General features: G+C 39.3%; 1 protein-coding gene across 4 annotated transcripts in view; it reads right to left on the reverse strand.

Moving 5' to 3' along the window:
• Nucleotides 1-26,669, reverse strand: part of COBL (cordon-bleu WH2 repeat protein) — a 156,188-nt gene that overhangs the window by 14,935 nt on the left and 114,584 nt on the right. For all 4 annotated transcript variants that reach the window (XM_058039521.1, XM_058039514.1, XM_058039506.1 and 1 more), the window contains one exon: nt 10,954-11,266. In XM_058039521.1, the coding sequence (XP_057895504.1) occupies nt 10,954-11,266 (313 nt within the window). The remainder of the gene's footprint in view (nt 1-10,953; nt 11,267-26,669) is intronic.

The raw sequence follows: 26,669 nt of genomic DNA on the forward strand, positions 1-26,669 counted from the left end.
ATCCCCACAAGCCAGTGTGATCTTATGATGCTCAGGCTCAGCGTCCACACTGCAAGATTCATGGTGAACTGAGTTTTCCCCCTGACGGATTGCGAGGATGGTGGAGCAAATCAGTTAAAGTCTCCAGCGCAGGCACCTGGCGCTGTAGGACTGCAGTCCCTCTGTACCCTGAGGCATGCCACACACACACACACATGCATCCATAAATCAATGAGATTACTCATCTGAGCAATCTGACAAAAAGATTTACACTTCTTGCAGCATTCGAATTGGGAGAGAAGACTGGCAAACAAAACTCTCAATGTGAAAATGGCAGAAAGAAGGAACTAACTGAATTTTTATTGTTCTTGCAGTGGGAAGTTTCATAAAATGAATAAAAAATACTCTACTCTGAGTGCATTTTAAAAAAATTTATTTGCAAACTCAGAGAGAACATTTACAATGGGAGAACCATTCAAACTGTGCACCAGCTAAACAACAAGTCTATCCATCATGGAAAGCAAATATCACTTTCTTCTTTACAAAGCTGGTCTTGCAGAATAGTTGCACACAGCTGGAGGCAAGTAAGTGACACACACTGAGACTCATTCTCTGACCTACTGTGGAGAAGGTGTTTCCAAAACCCTGGAAGAAAAATCTGTAAACTCACGAGACCTAATTTCATGAAGACTATGCCAGCTCATCACTCTTTTGCTACCTGATTATATTTCCCTGTCTATTGCCTGACTCCCTTACAATGCAGCCAAAATCTGTATTACTAAGGTTGTCTGTGCTGGAATTTCTACAGGAAAAAATAAGCTTGAGAATTTTATGGGAAATTTGTCTAAAAAAACATATTTGGGATGGGAACAAGCATTCCTGGGCTTCAAACATGGAGCATAGGTCCATTGCACTGCACCGACCAGTTCTTTTCTCATGTCTATCAGTGGGAATCCTTCAATTTTCATAGCAAAATGATCCTCTCTTGCTGGGCACAACAGTCAGCAGTGGTCTCTTTCATTATCCTCTGAGCACTTGTGCAGTGACTACACATAATTTGCCTCTCAATCTCTGCTTCAATCTCTTTACTTAGACAACTGGGATAATATTATCCAATTCACAGCATTTTTCTGAAGGAAAGAGAACAATGCATTGAAAATGAAAGGATTCTTATTTGCTGCTACAGAGGGAGCTTCAGAAAAAGCAGATATTTTCTTTTGCATTTCTAAATCTCTAAAAAAGAGCTACTGTTCAATGCATCTCCAAACTCACCTACAAAGCAAGCCAGAAGGTACAGATTAATCACAAGGGCTTTTCTGAAAATTCTTACCACTGGGAATTTAGAATGGGCTATGTGTTTTGTGAGGTGAAGGTCTGGTAGTTTCCAGTAGCTCACATGACTTACAAAAGTGCCTAAGAAGACTCTTTCTCACAGGAAAAGGAAAACAAAAGGGCCTAAAATATTTTTTTTTCCATAGCCTTCTTCCCTTCTACACTTTTCTTTTGTTGACAGCTGTTCTGGCCAGAAGCCAAGAAAAATATTACTTATTTCAATACCATGTTTTACATTCTGGATAAACATTACAAGTGGTTTTTTTTTTTTTTTGTTTTTTGTTTTTTTTTTGACTTAGGGAAGAACTTGATAACCTTTACACTGCCTTCCTGGTTAAAATATGAGGTGCTAAAAATACAGCACTGGTGAGCATTTAGCCCAAGCTCGAAATGGCAAATGTGCACGGTTCCTGGAAGCCTGCGCACATATTACTTATGCAGATTAGCAGAGATTTGTGCAAGAGCACAGAACGAAGCAAAGTGACTACTAAACTACAGCATTTAATGTTCCACTGAGCTCAGGCTACAACGCCTAATTACTCCTTGGCAGTCATTTGCGCAGTTGGAGACAAAATGAAACTTACAGCAGCATTTTACCAAATTAGTGCCATGAGAGACATACATTTACGAGAAGGTTAACATTCTAAGAGAGAACTTTCTCTGGTAAAACTAGCTGGAAATGCTGCAAAAAATAAACCCAGACTTGTGGTAAGACAAGGGATTTACAATGAGAAAAGCTGCCATTTTCTTATAGTCAAAGCAGGTTTACCTGTGGGTCCCTAAATGATAAATCTGACCCAAGTCAGATCAGTCATCATTCTTGGGAGGTCTGGTGAGCCTCATGTATGGCACCAGAGGCAGAGACCACACCTCCCACCATACCTGCTTAAGGACAACACAGACCTATGTAAACTGCAGAGATGGGAGGGAGGAAGACATTCAAGTACCCAAATGCAGATACTTGGTGCCATTTTAAATGCTGTAGGCTATTCCAGACATGTGTCTGGGGCTCTTAGACTTAATGTGGAAGACAGGGAAATTTGTGTCCTATCTGAACGGCAGCAGGTAAGAAGAAGCCTAGTAGCAGACATGTCTCAGGTTAACTGAATGTGATTTGCAATCTCACTCATTTTGTACAGTATTTCCTGTACTGAGAGAATTGAGAACATGGTTCCCATGAACCTGTTTCTAGGTGGGGTGGGAGGACAGAGCCATTGCAAATAAGTCAAATCCATACAGGCACACTGGGCAGTAGGACGCGCAGGGATGTAGTGACAACAGTGAGGTACATTGAGAGCATTCAGCTTCTCACATGAGCCTTGGGCAGGTAAGAGGGACTGACCTACATGGAAAACTGACATGGTTCCTCCAGTTCCAAAGACTGGGCTTTGGAACATTCAGGCTCCCCTCCCAGGGACAGCCATCCCAGCCTGGTACTGGATAATTACATTAATCCATCTTTATTTTTCCAAATTTTTCCTCTTTAAAATGAATCCCATGATAGTCACCTCTTACACAACTGCTGCAAAGAGAAATGCTTCTACCTTGTGTATATATAAAGGTGGATGTTAAAGAAGAGACTGAAGGATTTCAAGCTGTAGGAAGTATGGCTGAAGCCTTTAGAAAACAACTTGGTATTCAATACGGCCAGAAAGATGACATTAAGTAAACTCAGGGTTTTTATATATTCATTTTTGTGAGTGATGCGGCAAAGTACTCTTCAAAAGTGGAAGTAACTGTTTTCTGGATAAATCAATTGTTTCCACAATCTTAGAGACCATTTCTCCATTCTTTCTATTTCTTAGGCTAGGTAACTTTTTTCCATTTCTATTCAAGAAAGTAATATAACTGCAGCAGGAGAGCAGAGGGAGTAAGTGCTGGACACTGTAGTCACCTAACCTGACTCTAGCCATGACCTGAGCACTGATATTTTCCGTTTGTATTGCCTCCTGTGAACTTGAGAATGATTTTTTAACCAAAGCCTGTTAAAATTTAAAAGTTGTAGATTGAACAATTCAGGACTGGTTAGATTGCAAAGTCATCACTTGTGTTTGATGCAAGATTTCTGAAATTGGAAGGCAACTAGGAAAGGGAAAAAGCACATGGTCATATTCTGTTGAATACCAGATAATTTTCTTTTTTACATTCTTAGACAGGCAATAAAAAAAAAAGCTGCACATAGTTTTGAGCGCAAGGAACAGGTATAACTTCCTTTCCATTTTTAGTTTGTGTTCTGTTTCTAGTTCTGTGGGACTTCATCAAACAAAGGTCTTTACACTGCATTTATATCTGTGCTGAATAAAAGTCATCAGAGATTGAATTTAACTATTTTTTAATCCTGTAATACAGAGGTCCAGTAGTGTCTTCAGATGTGCTGCCACCCAATTAACAATAAGAACTTTAAAACAGAGGTGAGGAGGAAAATGAAGCAATTTTTCAAAGGCAACTGGGTTTATGGTCCTTTTACAATTTTCCTCCACAGTTACTTGTGAAGAATCTAAACAGAAAGCAAATGAATATGCTTTTGCATAGTATCATTTTGTGTTCTAATGCTAGCAATCTCCAGTTTGGTACACGCCAGGGTGATTTAAGCTTCCAGAGTACCCGACATATGTCAGCTCCAGGTCCTCTGCATAAGCAGCAGCTTGGAGATGCTGTAATGTGGATGCGCCCCCACTCCCCCTCCTCTGGCAGCAGCTTCTCCACAGGAAAGCCCGTAGGCACACAGAATTGCCAGAAATAGTCAGGAAAGGGGGCTAGCATGATTTAGATCCTAATACAGTCACATCACCTGTGTAATGTAACATTGCAAGTTAAAAGATGGTACAGCCAAATAACTTATCTTGATTTACACAGGAAAATAGAGACAGAAAAGGACCAGAGCCTTCCTCTCCTGTAAGCCAACACCAGGCCTTTAGCAACCCAAGCTGCTCTCTAATATTTAAAATATTCTGCAGCTCCAAAGCATACAGTATTTTTCCAGTGGATGAGTTTAACAGCAAGGCTAATCAGTATTCTTGCCCTAGAATGACTGTGAGTATCTATTACTTAACCATAATATCCATCATATCTTTCCTCCATGAAGATCTGCCAGCAAAAAAGTGCACAAAAGTTTCCAAATTTTAAGAGTTTTCTGGAACAAGGGGAAAGGCAAAGCCAGAGATAAGGAAGGAAAACTATGTAAGAAGCAGAGGCTTGCAAATCTGTCAGACATCTGGGTCTTAATTAAATAATTTTTCTTCCCTGAGGTTCTCCCTGTCACTTTAACCCTTTCTCTACTTTCCTACTCACTGAAACTATTTTTAAAAGAGTAAAACAGACCTACCCAGTTAAAATAAAACCTATCCTACTGAGAAAAAACAGAACTAAATTTTCTCCTGTTTCTCAGAGACAGTTACAAGTAATTATACAGAATGTGTTTGCGCACAGAGGTATATATAATACATACATACACTGCTATTTTTCACTGCAGTTTTTCCTCTTCCCTTCCTGCCTTCTGCCACTCACTATTTTTATTTCTTCTGACCAGCTTCCATGCTGAATTCTCTCCAGCTACTGACTTCTCCTTCTGTCCTGTCCTTCCCAAGCAGAACACAAAACCCTGCAACATTTGAATGTGAATGGGCTGGAAATTAAGCAGAACAGGTTCACCCACCCCTATCGTTTCAAGCTTTTGTTTTAAACTAACTCATCAAACCCCAAACAGTTTAGTAGCAAACAGCAAGCACTTCTCAGGTTGGTAACTAAGAGGACTGTCCTCCCAGCAGCTTCAGCTACCCTGACCAGAGCCAAAGGTAACACATTCTTGCAAGAGAAAGGGAGGAAATGGGATTATCTCTGTCCAGACCCACAGCACGAACTGATCTCTGGAGGGTTCCCGTTCCCCCACCCCCACCCCATGTCCTCTACTAGCTGTACGTGAAAAAATATTCCTCTCTCATGGCTACTGAAGCAGACACTCAAGGGAGGGGAAAATCCCTTTCAGACTTTTAGAAGGTATTTTGTCTTTTTGCCACACACAAGCCTGTATTTATTTATATCTGCATAACTACAAAGTTCCCTTCACATTTTAACATACTTTTATTGGACATTTCAATACATTTAAAATATTTTCAGGATAAAAAACATGTCTGGTATTTTTAAATGCTTTTCCTTCTCTGAGACAGGACAGCAGAACCACTCTTAGGAGTGACCCCCCTTAAAACACTGATTTCAGTTGCTTTTAAAGTTGAGAAACTACATACCTCTGTGAGGTGACAGTCCACATGACAATTTATATCCACATGACAATTCATGCTCATAATCATACTACTATCTTATTTTAATCAAAATGGTTAAATTTATTTCAAGAACAGAGTTTGCAGGAAGAGGAGAGCTGCATTCTGATACATGAAATTCTATTTAATACTCAGCCCTCTGAAAGAAGCAGTGGTCCTGGCATGGTCTGTGTGTTCACTACTCTGCCTTGACTCTCTGCCCATCAGCTCTCCTTCCCTAAAACAGGAAAATGCCACCTCCTCATATCACATGAGCACTGTGCAGAGAAATGAGTTAAAGCCTGCATAGCATGTGAATACCAGGGCAATGAGTAACATAAAGAGAGCCAAAGGAAATTAAGTAGTAATTAATTAATTCCAGAAGAGAATTTGAACTGAGTGAACAGCGGCATATCTGTCTTTTTAACTGAGTGCTGAAACTTAGAAAGAAAATAAAATTGAGTCCCATCCCTGTAACCAGAGACGTTATCATACTGCACAAAAGGGGGGGAATTGACGTTAAAAGGGGAGAATCTAAGATTACACACAGAGTCTCAATATTGAAGTTACTTAACTTTGAGCACATGAACTAGCATTCCTAATAATATTATTTTAACATAATTTTCAACGTGTAATTATTTATAAAGCTCCAGACAGTAGGTGTGTATATGCTTTATAGGCGTGTAAAATTGTCTGATCCCTGCCCCTAGGAGCTTGCGTGATGACACCACACATGGGATGGGAAAAGAGGGGGTATGGGAGGACAGGGTTGCAACACTGTGAGATCATGAGATGTACTTACTGCTACATAAGCAACATTTCAGCTTCTCTGTGGTTTTCTTGTTACTCATTTAACACTATATATTAAAATTTGGTGAACAGATACATAACACAAAGACATCAACCGTAAGAAAGGATATGAATAAAGAGAACTATGTAGTACAATGTTCAGACTCAGCAGTTAATATTAAAACATTCACAGGCAAACGTTGCATGTAGTCAATTATTTATATGGGTTTAGCCCTTGGCACCTCCAGCTGAGGTCTGGATTCTGCTCCACCAGGCACTGTACAAATGTATCGTGAGATATGATAGCTGTGTTATGGTTTTTGCTATAAAAAAGCAGTCGGTGTCAGAAGGGGATCTCACAGGCAGAGAGACCAAGATGGTTTAACAGGTTAGAGGCAGAGCTAAGAGTAGGACTAGAGTGTTTTGACATTTGTTTTGATATTCTAATTGCTAATTAGTATGTATATTTGGATTACGATTGCTTGAACAAGAATCCCCAAACCTAACCAAACAAAAAGGAGTGTATTTTCAAGTTGCTACCATGAACAGAAAATGAAAACTATAGAGGAAAGACCCCAACTTGGAAACCCTGGAATCCATGTACCTTCTTTGGGAAATTTCTGCTTCTGTGCTCTGGGAACTGAAGTAGATTAGAGCTCTGCTGTGCTGTTGTATTTGTTTGTGCAAAGCCTGTGGTTGGTGTAATTTCTGACCTGGCCACAATCTTACCCTGCCATGTGCAGACAAACATATCCCATGTCAGAGACTGTACCCTTAAATGCTCACTAGTTTCCTCACCTTCAGCAGCAGATGAAAACCCTGCTGTGATGTTCTAATGCTATCAGACATTGCAGCCACACAGAGACCACCTAGAACATCCAGTAAACAACTCCAGAAACCCTAAGAAAAATTAATTTAAAGTAAAACATACAACTAATTGGAGGAAGCCACATAGCAAAATATTCTTGATCTCCTGGAGCACAGGCTAACTCTTTGGAGCAAACCTATATGAGAACAGTGGACTTGATTCTGCTCTTCATTGCACTTCTTCACAATGGATGGGCAAAATACTACCTCGATGTTTTTTATGGCCCTTCAGACTCCAAATATTCTTTGCTTCCACCTTAAGGGTACTTTTCACAATCTACCAGAGTACAAAACTATTTTAGCACATAGCACTATTAATTCTTAGGAATTTATTTCACTGGCTGAAAAGCCCAATTTTTGGTCAGGTTTACAATTTAAAATGGCAACCAAATGTTTCCATTGTTCGTATTAACCTTTTTTTCCCAAGCCTTAGCCAAATTAGTCACTAAATAAAATTTCTGGCTCCAGTAGAGCTCGGACTCAAGGAGAATTCAGTCTTACTGCTGCTAACCCCTACTACATTATAGTAGCAACACATTGTCCTAATTTCTTCATTCTTATCTTCCTTTTAGAATTAAGTTTAGATCACCAGGGTACAAAGTAGAAGATAGAAAGGAATGGGTAAACTCTGTGTAAAATTTTCCTTTATATTTTGCAGCTTATGAAATGCACTTAAAACTCTGTATAGCTTGGTATCTGTTGTTCACACAAAGTGCGTTTTGACTTGTCTGGGGATTCCTGAGGCTGGTTTGGTCCTGAAAGTAGCCCATTCATCAAAGAGCTATGTAGAATTTCTGAGTTCTCAACACATTTTACTAGTGGGGTAGCAGTTGTTCTGCCAGTGAAAACGGAAATTGATGTTCTCCAAATTTGTCTGTACTCAAAATTGTACTAAGAATAGATTTATGTCTGATTAAAACAAGAATTTCATGCAAATAGTTTTAAAAAATACCTTTTTCCCTTTCCTCTACACTTAGGAAGTGGTTTTTAAAAACCTAGCAGCTTGAACTCAAAAGGATTTAGAGGAGCACAATTTTCAAAGCTGCTTTGTTTACAAAGATAGGTTATGAGTGGAATTGGATTTACCTTCAAATATTACTGGCATATTCCAAGCATAATATTTTAAGGGATATAACTCTCAGCTTCACAGTTGTGTCAAAGTGGTTGCTGACATAAGACTAAAACACATCACAAATCTTAAATTTTTGCTATATTGCTAAGGTGATCTGGAGCAATTTTGCTGTCTCAGAACCAAAAAAATAAATAATATTTATGAAAAATAACTGCATGCCCCAAACAACAACATATTTCAGCCCCAAACCTCTGTTTTCAAGTTACAGACATATTAGATAAATACAGAATATTTAGCATTATAAAATCACAAAAAAAAAAAAAAAAAAAAAAAAAGAAGAAAGTTGGAAGCCTAGCCCAATCTCTTGCTCCAAGCAGGGTTAACTCCAAAGCCAGAACATGCTGCCCAAGGCTTCACCTGGCTGACATCTGAGAATCTCCGGACATGGAGATTCCTCAACTTCTCTGGGGAACCTCTTCCACTACTTAACCATTCCCATTTTGAGGCATTCCCTCATATTTAATTTTTATTTCCTTTAGAGAAGCTGGTGACAGTTGCTTCTTGTCCTTTCACGCTGCAAGCCTGAGAACCCTGATAGTTTTCCTTCTGTTAGGGAAAGACTGCAACCAGGTCCCTCCTTACCAACATTGCTTTCCCACTGTGAGCAGCCATTCCCCTCACACCTTGTGTGCTCCAGTGCCCCAGCTCCCTCAGTGGCTCTCCAATGGACACTCTCCAGTTTTCCAGTCTCTCTTTTGAACTGGGGCCCTGCAGACAGGACACCGCAGCACTGGCCTCTCAGCTCCTTCCTGACTGCAATGGGCAGTGCATCACACCACACTGCCAGCTTCCACTCCTTTGGCTCAGCAACACCCCTGCACCCAAGTCCTGATGGACACCTTCTCTGTGCACTCCTCTAAATAGTAAAAATTATGTGGGCTTGTGGGGCAAGGGCAAATCTAAATGTCATGGACAGAATAAGCATCTTTGGCTGGGGTGAAAGATGGAGGGAATACTGACTTTCAAGAGGGAGTGTGTCACAATGACCTGTGGTTAATCCTTCATTTGATTAAAAAAACAGGAAAAGTTCCCCCCAAATTGTAGCTGATTAGTATTGTTATTACAGGGTTTTGCTTTGATGTCTTTGGTCAACAAAATGCTAACTTCCTCCTCTGCCACTTAACACGAATGTGTGTTTTTCAAACCACTTTAGATCCTGCATTTTGAAGAAAGTTGGGATAGCCTATTTACCTCAAAAGGACCAATCTAAGTCTACTGAAATTAATGGGTTGCTTTTTTGGATCAGGTCTGGAATGTTAATTGCAGTTACTATACCAGCCTATCTAATCCTTCCAATAGAAACTACATCAGGACCTAAGACACTGCAAAAGGAAAAATCACAAGGATAATGTATTCTGGAGCAAGTATCTAAGTGAGGCTTTACCTTGTCCCCATTGATACTGATGGATAAAGAAAAACCCCAAGATCATTCCAGTAGGTTAAATACTGACTTTGGTCTAATTTATGACTAAGTTATCACCCACTGTATGATCCAAGATGAAGTTCTCACTCAGAAATGTGTGGATGGAAATAACTAGGTCATGACACATGCTTTCATGAAGAGGGTACAGATTAGCAGCTGAATGGAGAGAGACCAGAAAGCACAGACTTTTTGTCAACTGAGAATTCAGAGGAATTTCTGGCCCCTGTCCCATGACTCTGCAGCATCACACAGAGCAGATCCCTGTCAGTATTACCAGGCCACCCTCCTTGCTGGAGACACAGCTTCCTATTTGGCCAGCTTGTATTTGCAAAGTCCTATAAATTTCAGGTTCCCTTTGCAGCTCTGCCACCGACTATGTGAGTTTTGGCAAACAAACAGTGTCAGAGTCATTTGTGCTTGAAGGCAGTTTCTAGTTAAACTCCAGGTTCTCGTATTTTCTTGCAAAAACTGCGGAAAAATGTTTGTTTATGGTAAAAAACCAAAAAAAAACGAAAAGAAAAGGAAACATGTTGTAAAGACCCCCACCCCAAAGTATAACACCAGTGGAGGTTAGCATTAGGTGAACAGATATATATACATATATATATATATACATATATATATATATATATATGTCTATATAGATATATAAAAATATATATATATGTGTGTGTGTCTGTGTATATATATACATATACATATATATATATATATATATATATATATATGTATGCAAACATTTCCAAACCAATCTCCAAAGTTCACTGCATACAGTCCTTTTCCACCTGGCTTTCAGTGGCTTGAATTTTCCATTATATGACCTGCATGTCACTTTTCCGGATCAATCTATGGCAACATTTTTTAAAAACTTCAGGTGCTATCAGAAGTAAAAAATAAACCAAACCGCAACAGAATTATTTCATATTCCTTGAAGAAATCAACTTTGGAGGGCAGCGGTCTTTTGCAAGAAATGTAACTGCAAGTTCAAACAAAAAAGTGACCTTTGCCTGTTGCTACAAGTATGTCGCTCGAGGGGATTTGGCAGTGAGCTTTTCACTGGGAGGAGTCACTTGGCATTGGTACTGGTTTATGAAAGAGCAGAAGAAAGTATAAGTTGGTTTTCCTAAATGAGTCCCTAGCAGGAGGACAAGCGCTGGTGGCAAGCAAATGTTTACCTCGTTGGAGCACGGTCAGGTCCCACGCTGTCGCAGTAAGCGTCCTGCACGGGGCCCGTCCCTGTGCCACACGCTGCATCTGCCTCAGCTGCCTCCGTGTAGCCATTGACCAGCCTCATGTCCCTCAGCCTCATACTGTCACTCTGTGACTCCAGGGACACAATGTCAGACGGGGAGCTCACGACGCCTGAGTCCTCCGTGGTGTCCTCTGATGCAAAGCAGCTGCTTTCTGACGCCGTTTCTTCCACCTCCGATAGCTCCAGAACCGTGTCATCCACTACATAAACATTATCATGTGTAGACAGCAGGCTCTCTAAATGAAATACAGCAAGGAAAGTTAGTTGGAAGTCATCAGTACATAAATCAGAGAGCGGTCCCTTTGTAATCGGAAAAACCCACACGAAATGCATTAGAAATGTGAGGGAGGGTGCTCAGTATTTGTACATAAGATAAAAATGATTTGAAAAGTGACAAAAATTATGTCCTTTGCTTTTAGAGATGTGGTTTTTTATGCTGGTCCTCTGGGGTTTGGGACGTATAAGTTCCAAAGCAAATCAGTTTCCTTAATTCTCTGAAGAAATAATTTTCCAGGGACAGTTTCTTGAGGAATTAGACTGAAGCTTAAACAACACGGTTCAAGAAATCTCTCCTGTTACTCCTTATGGCAACATAATCTCATTATTTCTCTTCTATTCTATACCAAACGGATAACATTTCCAATAAGAAGTCTGTGTACAGGTAAAAATGGGCAGCATTTCCCAGTCAGGACACTTAATTGGTAAACTAGACCTACTGCTGGCCCAGTGGGTGTCGCTGATTTTATCACCCTTCAATTTTTCTATTTTTCAAAGCATACAAAATCTCCTAATAAGTGTACAGAAAAGTAGACAGTACTATACTTAAAATATAAACTTTTCCAATGCTTAGTTATTTATAAACGAGGTCAAGGGATATGCCCTTTGCATGTTTAATTCTATTAAAAGCTGCAAATTTTGAGAGGAGATTCGACACAGTATAATTTCTTGTACCCTGTTTCAGTTTGGTTTCTATGAGCTACCCCTTTTTGTATTTTTTGGTGAAAACACAATTCTAATTTCAATTAAGAAATGCACTCAATTTCATCCTGCAATTATGCCACTAAAGGAGAGCTCCCAACCAGGTCAATAATTTCAGTGACTGAAATTACTGAGTGACGAAACAGAATCAAGCCCAAACACACTTCTCCTGATCAAAAGGAATCAATAATGACTAATCTAAATGTTTAATTTGGAATTATAAGTGTGCTCCATTCTCTTCTTGAACCTCAGTAAGCAACAGGAAGATTAAACAACAGTTTATGGTCTGATCTTCCAGACACTTGTGGTGGATGTTAATTACATGAGAAGTCCCAGGTCTGCAAGTGTGACTAAGATTAAACATACACTTCACTGTATTTTAGGCTTGGAATTAACAACTTTTTGGAGAACATATGAAGCTATAGCTCAACAAAAATGATCAACAGAAAGAAATACTTCTGAATTCTGCTGTATACACAAAAGTATTTTTTTCAAGTCAGACAACTGAAAACAACTTTGTCAAAGAACGCCACAGAATTAATTTTGTCAGGCTATAGCTTAGCAGTGAAGCTTTAAGTAAAACCAGAATAAAAATCAAGCCAACATTCTCCTTGACTGAGGTTACAAGATGCCATTAAGTACTGAAATTGATTTCCAACAGCAGAAGCAATAAAATTCAGAGGGTTACAAATCATGATTAAACTTTTAAGTGCTGTCAAGAATTGATATTAATGATGGAAGATGATCCAAAAACTATATTGCAACTTTGGAAGCAATGTTATTTGATTTCTTCGACCTTATTTTCTGTAACATTAGTTCTAGATTCTGGATATAGTCTCAGAGATTGTTCCATTTTAAAATGGTAATTACAAGAACAAAGAATGTGCCACTGAATGGATTTGAGTATGCTAGCCATAGAACTAGAGTTAGGAAAACACCAACATGAAGGATAAATGTTAATACTTTGACATTGAACATCAAATAATAAAACCCCACAAAAACTCACTGTGAACAAACAGGTATGTGTATATGGCTTCTTGGCTTTTAGATAAACAAAAAAAAAATCTCAGTAATAAACATTAGTAAAAGTTACAGTATGTTATAACCAGGACAAAGTAGGATAACAAAGAAATCAATTTATAGAGGGGATGTTGAAGAGTGAAAGCACACAGGAAGATTTCGAGGTAATGCACAATGCAGTATATATACCTTGATGCAAAGAGATCTCTCTGTAATACATAGCAAATCTATTGTCACATGGATGCCATAAATGACCTCCACCCTATAGCTGGCATAGCAATTTATAGCCAAGTACCTAGTCCCAGATCCTGACATGAGGGGGGCAGCCTTTTCCTCACTCGCTGTCTCTTGCATTTCCTCATCCTCTTCTTGCCTGCCTGCAACTATTTCCTGCATCTTTCTGCTCAAGGATTTAGATCCTTTTGGTCACAGAGCCCTACTTGCCTACTGCAGTAACAACAACACTCAAGTCTCTCCCTGCTCTGCTGCAGGATCCCCAACTCTAGCCCACTGTCCCCACATATTGACAAACAGAAGGAAAATCAATCTCTTGTTATCAGAGTTCATGGGCAAACTGATCCCTGTTACGTCTGGATCTTGGCAGCTGAATCACCCAGGCCAGAATAAGAACCTCCTCATTCAACAGCAGTTTTATCCTGAAGCATGGAAATACAAATAGACATCTTTCTACTCAATGATTAAATTCCCAAAGCTCAAGCAAAACTAAAATGTTCCCCTTTCTTCAAACCTCTCAGTTTGACAAAGAGCTTCCCTATTTTTTATCTTTACCAAGAAGATTCATAAATTTTTAACACAGCACATGGCACTGAAGAGAGTTATTGGCTGAGGCAAACCATTTCGATTGCCACTACTACTTGTCTAAACATGAAAGCACACACATAAAACATGACTGAGATGGTTCTGTGTCATGTTAACAACCTTGTTTCAGCTAAGAGCAGCATTAAAACACCCCTGTTTCAAATTTGAGCCATTCTTGGATGGATTAAGTAAGAACTATTCTTCCTCCTACATGCTTGATTAAGTCTTCACTGGTGCAAACTGAAGATGGGATGGGCATTATTGGGTAATGACACATGACATGAAGAAAGCCTACCTCAACATTACTGAGTGGTCTTGTCTTCAGGAGACCGAAAATACTTTATAAAGCTTTCTAATTCTACAAGGAGAACAGGATAACATTTAGTAGTAGATGTGCTTCTGCCTTGCAAGTTTTGCATTTTTTTTCTCCACCCCACACTAACACAGTGTGACCACAATGATGACACTACTGGGGTCTTTTTGTTGGTCAAATAAAGGAAAAAGATCTCAACATTTTTTTCTCTTTCCTCTGTCATAACACTAAGACAAACTGAGGCTCTGATCCCCAGGAACTCATGCAGACATATCCAGGTTAAGAAAGAGTATTCAGCAAGTACTTCAGAATTGAAAGCACAAATTACAACTGCCGCAGATAACATAGTATTGAAAGATTTCTATACAGAAGACTGAGTTTTCAAATATATAACACTTTTCAGTAATGTAATCCTATTCATAGGCATCAGGTGGGGTGTGGTACTGAAAAGCACGAAGAAGTCAGTCCATGGTCTCCAAGCTACTCTAAAATCTCCGTGGGACATCTCACCCCCACATGAAAATGGAGAGAATCCTTCAAAGCCTTGCATTGCTGCTTACCTATATCCCGCTTCAGGCTGCAGACACTGCTAAGCCCACATGAGTGCTGCACCAGGGATCTCCCCAGATTTGCAGCAGCAGGGCTGTCGCTGCACAATTAGGTCAGCCACAAGTTACAAAGGCTTTCTTGCAGAGGGGGACGGACTGGGACGTCTGCTTGCAAAAATTTTGCCCGTGATCACCAAGAGGGGAAGAGGAGAGTAGCTCATGAGTAAGGAATGTGAGCTTCTTGTTTAACACAAAAGAGATCTTGTTGCTTTAATCTCAATAGCCTGTAAGCAATTAGGAAAACACTGAACTTTGAGTTTAGAGGAGTCATATCTGCACTCGTGCAGTTTGATATTGCATATATGTACACATTACTCATCCAGAATGCCAATGATGGGGAGACAGATAAACCTCACCTGGTTTAAATGTGAATCAGCACTTTCAGAAATGAAGATTTAATTCAATATGTGAATATTTTAATGGGTAAAATATTCACTCTGATTACTACTATGAAAATAACCACTATCAAAATTGAATTAGATTAGAATTGGATGTAAGTGTTCAAAACATGCCTATCCCACCTGAACCTCCAAAATCAGTTACCAAAGCCCAAGTCATCACCCTTTCTGAGTACAATGGGCACAGAGTGTAAATCCTAACTGTTCAGGAAGTGCTGTGACCTGGTTTTACAGCACTGCTGATGTTTTGTTATTACATTCAATAAGGACAGACATAAGATGCAACAGTTGATTCCACCCTTACATGATGAGTAACCTGAACTTCACAATCATTTTAGAGATGCAGAGTTTCTCTAACTTTATCTAACTCTTGCTAACATGTTGGTAATTGTTTTACAATTTCTTTCATAATTTGTTCCACTGCCAACGAACTTGCTTTTCATAGACTAAAATTGCTTTGCTGTAGTCCAAGTGGTCTATTATAATGAAGTAGTAAAAAATTACCACAAACTTCATGATATTCAAGAATATCAATTCTTATAATGATCCCCAAATTATAACATAATTCTTTCACTGACAGTACTTAAAACTTCTATCTGGAGAAAGAAACGCTGCTCTAATTATTTGTCCTGGCAGTAAAAAGTTGAGACCATCACAAAAGACCAGTATTAAAATATTGTGCACTTTTTTTCATATGCTTGGAAGAAGGCTGATGGAACAATCAGGAAAAGATAACATTTGTTACGGCAATTATTCATAGAGATTATGAAAATGAAGAACACAGGATTAGCTTAAGGGTTTTCACACAGGTACAATGTGTTCTTGCTGCATTTTACTCATTTTTCTCATGGATCAAAAACCTGTATGTATATAGAGATAGGTGTTACAGATCACTCAATGAGAGATAAAGCAGTACACAGACTGGGTAGTCTTCTCTCTATCATAATTAAATTTTTAATTCCAGCATATTTGAACCTACATGCATACTTTCTTCTTTTTGAAAAAAATTCAAAGAAACAAAGACAAAATAAATGAGCACTGTTACAGTTTAACAATATCATTAGGGGAGCGGGAGAATGGATCAATTCCAAAGCATTCCTCTCCCAACTTATGGAACTGCCTTGCAGAAAATAAAAAAGAGGCCAGGAAATACTGAGCTGAGGTACCATGCTCTGCAGCCCCAGCCCTCCTCCAAAATGAGGATGTAGAGCAGCTTAATGTTGGCTTAGTTTATTTAGGTCACAGAGTAACAGAACAGTTTCGTTTGGAAAGAACCTCTGGAGGTCACCTAGTTCAACGTCCTCCTCAAAGCAAGGCCATCTTCCAGCTTTGACAAAGTAGCTCAGGGCCTTGAACAGCTTAGCTTTGAAAATCTCCAAGCATGAAGACCCAACAGCCTCTCTGGAAAAAATAATGAATCATTCCCTGGGCAGCATCTAATGCTTCTCCCACTTAAGAACATCATTTTAATGTCAAACTAAAAAAATTCTAGCTGCAACTTGTCACTGTTGCAGTCTTATTATCTTTTTGCAGCGAATCTCAGAGAAGAGTCTTTCTCAGTCTTTCCTCTTCCTTTAGATGCAGGACAGCATTCAAACTCTCCTTACCCCTCCCTTCTGCAGGGGAGAGCTGAACATGCCCTGTTGCCTCAGCACCCTAATGCACATCCTTGATGCTTTGTGCCAGACTCTGCTGCCTCTGCTCTGGTGTGTCAGTATCTTGTTGCACAGAACTCAAAACTGGACTCACTTTTGGACAATGGACTCACATGTGGCTTCATGGTAGCCAAGTAAAGGGGAATAATCATTTCCTGTGATCTGCTGGCTGTGCTCTTCTAGTGCAACCCAGGCTGTGGTTAGTGCTTCATCACTGCAAGGGCACATTGCTGACTCACACAGCCCTGCATGCGACTTCCCGTCTCGCATAATGAGATATTTTCAGTCTCCTTCCTAGTCCTATGCCCCATCCTCATGTTTTCCAATAGGCTCTTTAATTGAAGTCATTCTTACTGCAAACCCTGCAAACAAAAGTAAATCCATTCCTTTACATGCTAGCCAATAACAAAAATTAAAAGACTCACAAAGGACATGTGTCACCAAACATTTCATCAGAAAGGTACAAATGGAGTGTCATTAGTTACACCCTGTGAATCTGCAGCATTTCCTCAGTCAGTCCCAAACTAATGACAGTTACCTACGTCTACCCTCCTATGGCTGAAAAAGAAATGAAATGTGGACTCATTTAACCTGTCTTATGAATTTGAGGTAGTTAAGCACTTCCCTTGGGGTTAAAATTGTCTGTTGTTAGTTGATAACACAACAGAAAAGTATTGTAACTTTCACAAAAGCTTTTTTGGCAGTGGAGTTTCCTACACCAAAGGCAATACAAGATAGGATCAAGCCAGGGAACGAGAAATGAAGAGTGTTCCAGTCCCTCCATTGTTTTTTCCATGTACAAGCAGCTGTGAAGATCTGTGCACTAATGTTTGCTTTTCCTTTCAAACATATACTGAAAATGATCCTGAAGCCTCTCTCTCAAAACAACACGACCTAAAATGTCTGCTGGCTCTTGAAAGTCTCAGAGGAATCTACCCCTGCAAGTAAACGTCTGCTACCCTCTCTCCTTTCAGACCCTTATTTTTACCACCTGCCAAACAAGCAAAGAAAAATTTCTGAACTAATGCAGCACAGATTTTCAGACAGGGGAAAATCAACATATTGGACTTTATTATTCCTATTTCTTTCCCACAATCCTTTCTTCAGTGACTGAAAAAGACTCCCTGACCCCTGCAAAACCCATTTGACCTAGAATGCTGCTGCTATTGCTGAACTGCTTTTCATCCTCTCTGTTTTGGCACCCTCTTGAACCCACTAGCTCCTTGCTTTTATAAGAGCCTTGTTTGGACTCTCTGACAACTCTACATCATAGCCAGTAACTAGCCTTCCTTATTCAAAGGGATCAGATGTCATAAAAGCGACACAAAGAGTAAAATGCTCTTTGACAGAAAAAGGATCGTGTGTCAAAGTAGATCTTTCCTTGATTAACCAGAGAACATTGTCACTTGGCCTTGGGAAGGGCAGATTTTAGAAAATGAACCAGTAGTGTGAGTTGTTCATTTCCTTTTATACACAATAAAGTATGATGGGAAAAGTTTCACAACAGTTCCTGGTGTTCATTTTCTGAGGTTAACAGCAAACTAGAATGATTCACAAGGTGATTTCAGGGCTCTGGATGGTCCCTTACTTCAGGTGAGGAGAGGGCAGGGTGCCTAATCTGCGCAGTTCCAAAAGACTACAAACAAGCAGGCAATGTAGGTTAGAGGAGGAAGATAACACATAAATATATTTAGGAGCGGTTATTGATAACTTCGAACTTGCACTTTCATAAATCACCATGTGTAACCCTGGCGACATGCTGTGTTAAATAACAGGGCTCTTTGGGGGTGTTTGCAGGACAGGAAAATCTAGCTCTAAAACCAGAGACTGCCCAGTAAATGAGCCTGGTGAAGAAATAACCCACTCTCCCCGTTTTGCAGGGAATTATTAGTCTCAAGTGATAGATTTGGGCAATCCGCATCCTTTTCAGAGGCGGTTGGCTTTCACTCAGGCACACTGCAGCATCTAAATGAACAGACTGTGAAGGTGATTTTCATGAGCCACCTTAGAGAACACACTCTATAAAATTGCTTGAAAAGCATATGCAATGTAATGATTAAAAGCAGAAATAATTAGTGTACCTGTGCAATAAAACAATGTTTTATTAGGTGATTTTTAAGACCACAGAAAAAGGCTATTTGCCCAACTTCTCTTTTTAAACGTCACTAATTTTTTCCCCTTGTGCACTCTGCATCAATTAATTATCTTCCTTAGTTTGTTAACAATTCCATAAAATCTCTACTGCAATTTTACATTTATAGCATCATCCACAGGAGAAAAACATAAAACAATTTTGCATTGTAATTATCCCTTTCTTCCCCAGCAACTGGCTGCCAGCAAACTCAGCAAAGAAGAGACACAAAAACCCAACCCTAAACCAAGCACACATACACATATGTACAGGCACCCTTGTGAGATTTAAGAGCACTTTCCAGAACTCTACTCCCAGTTGTGTATTTATTTCTTAATTAAAAGTGATTAAAAGTTAGGAAGGGTGAAAGAGAATCAGGTCAATCTGTAATAATCTATTACTGAAACCATTAGGTATTACACACATACAAATAAAAAATTTTGAACAGCTGCCTTCTCATTTTAGGGACAAAGTATACTTGTCTTGGGAACAGAAGCATTTCTACTGGGAACTGCTGCACATCTGAGAAAAAAAATCTTCTTATCAACGCAGACTTACTGGCAGTAATGGCAACAAATACTGGTTTTTCTTAATACTGAAAGCTAATAGTGAACTACAGGCTGGAGTGATGATTAATGAAATGGGATTTCATCACTCTTTCAGAACCCTCCAGTTCCCCCATCAGTGCATCCATCATTTTTCCTTCCATCTCTTTCTCTTTTTATAGGATAGTAACTTAGCATAATCTGAAGTCAGACAGAGCCCTGAGAAAATTTTGCGAACAAACCACCTAACTTACAATTAAAATGGCATAAAACAGCTCCATTTAATTGGCCAAAACATACTTCAGCCAAACCACCAACAATGTAAATACCTACACAGATTTTCAACAGCTAGCTCCAAATTTAGATATGAAAACATTTTCATACACCTCCATAGTTTAAAGGCACAAAACTCTACTCTGACCTCTTTTGATGTACATGAACTGACTCTTCTTGGACCTCCTGATCAGTGGAAAACGTGCTTCTGCCTCCAAGAGGCTTTTCAATAAACTTGGGCTGCTGGTTTACTTTGGCAATTATATTTCCAGAACTAATTTAACCTAGAAGACCGTGTTTATTTTCTGAGTTATAACACATTTTACTGCACATACACACTGGATTACTCTGCTATCATACTTCTCAGAGCTGTAAGACATCCAATTATGCCAGTAAAAGCATAAACCTAGTGAGAAACTACTTTGAGTATGTGAACACTTCTTGTCACTAAAACAGTCTGCCTTCTGAAGCTGCCCAGTAAAGAAAAAATTATTCTACTAGGGAAGAAAACCAAGGATTGGAGTACACATAGGATCTCCCTGAAATTCTTGTGTGAGACCCTCTATAAGGGCATTGTACCATTATCAAAGGATATTTCCTAGGCCCTTTGAAGACCAGACTCCTGTGCTGCGATGAGGGCAAACCAAGAGCAGTGAGGCCAGGACAGTGCATGCCAATCACACTCTTCACTTAAAACACTGCCAGGCACCCCTGGATCTAAACTAGCAGGAAACAGGCACACAGATGCTGCAGAGGACCACCAGGGCAATTGGTTCTATGGAATTATAGCAAGAGACAGACTTCTTTTTCTGTGATTCAGACATAGCCAAGAAATCACAGCAAAGGGCAAGAATCAAATGCAGGGAGGGTACGGTCAGTCCAGAGGAGGGCAATGGAGATGATCAGAGGGCTGGAGCACCTCTCCAGAGGAGACAGTCTGAAAGAGCTGGATTTGTTCAGCCTGGAGCAGAGAAGGCTCTGGGGAGACCTCAGAGCATGTTCCAGATCTTTGAAGAGGGGCCTTCCAAAAGAGCTGGAGAAGGATTTTTCAAAAGGGTGTGTAGCGACAGGACAAGGGGGAATGACTTTAAACTGGAAGAGGGTGGTTTAGACTAGACATTGTGAAGAAATTCTTCTTTTTGACAATGCAACAGGTTGTCCAGAGAAGCTATGGATGCCTCATCCCTGGAAGCATTCAATGTCAGGTGGGATGAGGCTTTGAGCAACCTGGTCTGATGGAACGTATCCCCGTCCATGCAGGGGTGTTAGACTACAGATGATCTTTAAGGTCCCTTCCAATCCAAACCACTTCATGATTTTTGATACTATGATGTCCACACACTATCCATGAAGTTATCTTTTCCAGCAGTGCACACTGAAGCTCTCCCTGGGAGCCTGGTAAGAAGGGGAATACTGGACAAGTAGAGAACAAAGCGCTCACAGAAGAGCACTGCTGTCATGCCACCACTCCTCTTTGGCAGCAGACGGACTACATCAGATTATTTCAGACATAAGTAGAGATAGAAATACTTAAGTCAGAGCTGAATTTGGCCTGCTCTTCCACAGTCCTCGTGTGAAGTCAATTATCTCATCAATCATGCTTTGCCCTGGGGCTCTCCTTCCCTATTAACTTGAAGAAATGCAAACATGCAAGAGCGGTAACTGGATGTTACGCTTTGTACTGATTTGTGGATAGCAAAACGTTAATGGCAGTGCCATCTCTGGTGAACAATAGCCTGATGCAAGAAATGGGTCATCATCTGAACACCCACTTGGAAAACATCTTCCCCTTTCATATTACGTGCTGTTAGTATCAGCTCTTGCTTCCACTGCAGCAGTTGGGTTCTGCCCCCGACTTCAACAGCAGCAGGATCAGACCATTCACTGATTAAAATGCAAAGCTGCAGATATCTCCTGCATGGGATGAATCCCCACAGGGAAAATTTGTCTGCATTTTTATTCATGTGAAGAATTTTTTAAGACTTTCATTTACACAGTTCATTCAATAATAATGTGCATGCTGCATAATGGGGTACCTGATTAAGCATGCTTAAGTGCTTTGCTGGAGCAGGGCCATTTCTAGAATCTGAAGGTTTGCTATGATCATATGCTCAAAATAGGCAAGCTAGTTTGGGGAATTTCTCACCTGAGTCAATGGGCTTAAATAGGATCAGCATAAAAGGGGGAAATTTGGAAATGCCTTTGAGTTTCTTTCTTTTCAGCATCAGTTCCTCCTCAAATTAGGCTGAGAAGGTCACCCAATTGTAGGTTTTAAGCTTGTCTATGAAACCCTCCAGTAACTTTCAAACTGGCTACCAGCTTCTCCTGAATGAGTCAGGAAGGATAAGAGCCTGAAGTTCAGTTACAAAAGTTTAATAAAGTGGTAGAAGGACAGAGCATGGAAACTTTTTTCATCTACACGTAAAAGCTTATTTTCTATTCTCTACCAGGGATACTGAGAGAAGGATGCTATGAACAACAGCAAAACTTCAACCCCTAGTGTGATGGGGTTTAGATATCAGACAACTCAGTCATTAATACAGAAGTTCAAAAGAAATCCTTACTCGATGTGGTCTGGGGGAAGAAAATAAGAAATAAAAGAAGAAAAAAAGAAAGGATAAATTCTCAAATCTTTTTGGTTTTGAAAATCAAGAACCTCAAGGTCCTGGGATTTAAATCTCCATCTATTTTCCCCCTTCTTTATTCATTATTATCCTCTCTCTTTCCTGTTCTTATCCCTAATTAAAAAATTAAAGACATCTTTAAAAAATTAAAAAAAGACATCTTCTTTTTAAAACTCAAAACAACCAGGCAATTTTTCTCCTAAAGTCATTACCCAAAAAGTGTGTTTGAAAAAATTTTTAGCAGGTGTGACTGGCCACTGTTGCACTTTGTACAGTACAGTTTGTACAGTAATGCTCCAGCATTACCTTAATTCTCCTGGTTAGTCAGAATTTCAGCATGGTATTATAAAACTTTCCACTCACCTTAGGAGCAGCCCCTATCAAACCAGCACAGAATCAAGCTGGTAGTTTGTTATTACTCTTCTCATTACAGCATGAAAATTTAAAGACTTCTGTCTCAATTACTATCAGCCTGCTAATTTTCTCAAAGGCACTAATTTAAGTCTGCAGAAAAAAAACACAAGGAGTTTCCCTGTGCAAGGATTTTTTGTGTAGAAGAAAGCAATCGATACTTTGCCAAAGCCTTGTATTATGAACAGTGGCATGTATTTAACGTACTCTGGAAGTGCAGAAAAGACTTTCTAGTACAGTCTGTGTCCTTTGTAAGAGCAGGCTGAAGACAAATGATTTTATTTCAGGAACATCTGAATCCCATTGATTAGCATGATGAATACAGAACAGGAAAGCTGCCAGGTACAGAGGAAGCTGGGCATGTCCACAAGGGAGTGGAGCAAACAAGCAAATTACAGTATATGCCTGCCTTTTTTTTTTTTTTAACCTAATGTTTTCATTTGGAAAACTTGGACACTTAAACCTCAAAGTTTCTTTAACTGACTGGTCAGTTAATCAGCATATTGTTCTAATTCTCTGAAGGCAAGCAGAGAGGGGTTTTAGAAATTAAAAAATACAGTTTTAAACTGTAAGTAATCAATAAAATATCCACATACATCATATTTAATTGGAACAGGATCTCTTATGGGGAAAAAAATGAAAGAAAAGAAAGTAAAAAAAGATAGTTCTTATGTTTGGGGAGAACAGTGGCATTAAAATAATTGTGTCACTCTCAAGCATTGATTTAGCATGTCTCAGACTGGGAGCACCCAAAAAGGGTTTCAGAACAAAACCAATATACCAATGCAATCACACAGTAGTCCCCAAAGTGCCATCTACTTCCAACAAAATGAGCAAGTTCCAAAGGGTGGCCCTTCTGTGCCCTTGGCAGTCAACTCTGAGGCTTTCTGGAGCACAAGTCTCTAAGAGTTTGTTTGCCTTCCAAAATGCTCCATCTCTTACAAGTAAAAGTGAAGTAAACAAGGCTCTTATCTTGAACTGAAAGCCAGTAATTATTTTTTCTTACAGTCTTTATAATTCTTATATAATTTGTCATATTTCGTATATTTTAAGATGTATATTCATTTAAATCTTGACTGTTTCATCCACAGATATACCTTAAAAATAGATCTTTTGCATGTTTCCACATAGTTTAGAAAAAAAATATTGAAACTATTTCTTCATTAAGTTTTATGCTTTTACAAACTGTAAAAATATATTCCTTTTATTTTTTACCTTCTTGTCAAGAGAAAAAATTGAGGAAAAAAACATGGAAGAGAAAAATGCTTACATACATGTTTTAAAAACCAGAAAACAATAATGATTTTTATCAGATGCTTGAAAAGTAGAAAATTTGTTGTTTCGTTTACTCTAACAAGTAAGCAGATAATCCCCTACCAATCTCCAACTGCTTATGAGAGGGCACCATATATTTAGCAACTTTATTTTCACTTTTTAATGCCTATAGTCTTAGAAGAAAAAATTGTATTTGTCTATCATAGTCCTCCTTTCTCGGTCTTTCCTCCATCTTCTTTTGTCTTTGTCCTCCATTATACCCAGCCTTTGCTTATGGTAGTAGGTTAGAAAGTAATTATTTTATCCATGCCAGGAACCACAACTATGGAATCCACAAAAGGAGCTGACAAAGGAGAAGTGTCTCTGCTCTCAGCCTTTACTCCCTCATGCCCGAAACCCAGAAGTGAATGTGCATGGCCAGAATTCCCAATTTCTTAGCAGAAAGTAGGCAGGCATTTTAGTCAGTGTTTTCTGACTTAGAAGTGGTAATAGGAAAAGCTGAGTATGAGCATGTCTAAGGATGGAAAAGCACTCTGGTATTAGAATCATCACCTACCTGGAAAAGAGAAAAATTTTCAACAGTTTGTTTACTGCAGCTCCACGAGCATTGCCTGCATTTGAATCAGTAAAATCTTGCACTATACATGTCACTTAAAGCACCAACCTTCCAGTTTTATTTGGCCCATAACTTATGTGTAAACCTGGCATGACTTCAAATTCACACCCAGGATAAAAGTTCTCACACACACACACTTGCACCACATACACGTATTTGGTTGAACACAGATGTTTAGCCCCACTTGTTACTGATGAAGTGTAAGTTGTTCTGTGTGTATGGCTGTGACAACATCCTCACATTCCACCATTCAAGGGCAGCAGAGTATGCCTAAGATGCCACTCAGTTATTAAAGGTACAGCTCCTGTAGTGAAAACTACTCTTCTTTTGATGTAGGGGGAGGACAACAGGGAACTTGGTTTCACTTGGAACAAACGTTCACAGTTTATCCACAGACCACTTGGATTGCAAAGCTGGTCTGCAAGGGAATTAAGAGAAGAAATGGGAGAAGGGAAGCTCAGGTTTATTCCACACTACATGAAATAGGTACGTACAGATAAAAATCTAAATACCAGGAAATGTGTCTAGGAAGACTACTTGATTCACTGGGGTCCAGTCCCATACTAATGTACCCAGAAAATACTTTCTTTGGTTATTCAAAGTGATTGTGCTTCCTTACACTCAGACTGATTTCTGGCTCAAAGTGTGCAAAACCACAACTCTTATTTCCAATACAGGCAGGCAGCACAGTGTAGGGGAATGTAAGGGAATATGAAATTACCCCCACTTTCCAACCAGTGTTTGTACCCAGGACTCAGACTCCTTCCTTAGAACTTTTTCAAGGTATGAGAAAATGAAGCAGATCTGGTGACCCAAGTTTACTATTTTCTTATTAGAAGTGAACAGAATAAATAGTTTTTTCATATTCAAGGTACATTCAAGGAATATAAAGGACTCAGTAGTTGATACCTGTTCAGTATGCTGCCAGCTTCTAGAGTCATTCATTATTTCTTTGGACTTGATGCTTTCAGCAGTCATTTACCACTATAAAATGGTGCCACAATAATATGCAATAATATGCACAATAATATGCAATAAAAAAGGAATAAAGCAGGGGATTCTTGCAGGGAAATATACAAGATCACCTTTCTCCTTGGCCACCTCAGCAAAAATCAGCATTTATTACCTGTAAGCTCTTCTGGATAAACAAAGAATTAATTATGTCACTTTCTGTTTTGTCATCTTCTAATGAATTTTAACAGTGGACTTCTGTAGCCACAGAGCTGCTGTAGCACCAGCTTGTGAATAAGAAGTGTAAACAGAGACAGCAATTTTGTTTCACTGTCCTTGAGGGGGGAGTCCATAGTTTTACAATGACATCAGAAAACAACATGGCTGTAATTTTCGAGGGATGGAATAAGTTCCATTCTGTCTTCTAAAATAACATGTATTTTTGTATGGAACGCTAAATGGTGCCTACTGCATGCACTAAATATATATTGAGAGTCATGGTAGTGACTGGAAGCCAAGCTCAGAAGACAGAGCTGCTGTCATGCACACACACAGCCCAGCTTTCAAAAAGAGGAACTTTTATACTGCAACAGAACAATAAGGAAGGCTTAAACTGGCTGTACACATAAATGATGAGGGTTTGAGAATCATGACCACGGAGTTTACTTTAAAAAAGCAGAACAAAGGGACAAGTGATGGGCATATGATAGATTGGATGGCCATATGTTTAATAAACAAATGCATCATAAATTTTTGCAACTCATCATACAATTGGAACTGGATGATTTCTCTGCCAATCATTCTCCCTTGGCACTTACTGGAGCACTCTAGATACTACATACAGCTTTAAATAATTCCAGTTCAAAAACAACAAGAAGAGAAATATTTACATTTTCCATTCATATATTTAGAATATTTTTCTCCATATTTTACCTGCCCAGAATAATTTTCAGTGCTGAACCAGTAGCACATTTTCTGAAGATAAAAATGGAATGAGTTCAAAGTTTAATATTACTCTAAAG

Source organism: Melospiza georgiana, chromosome 1 (assembly GCF_028018845.1).
Source record: "Melospiza georgiana isolate bMelGeo1 chromosome 1, bMelGeo1.pri, whole genome shotgun sequence".
Lineage (NCBI taxonomy): Eukaryota > Metazoa > Chordata > Aves > Passeriformes > Passerellidae > Melospiza > Melospiza georgiana.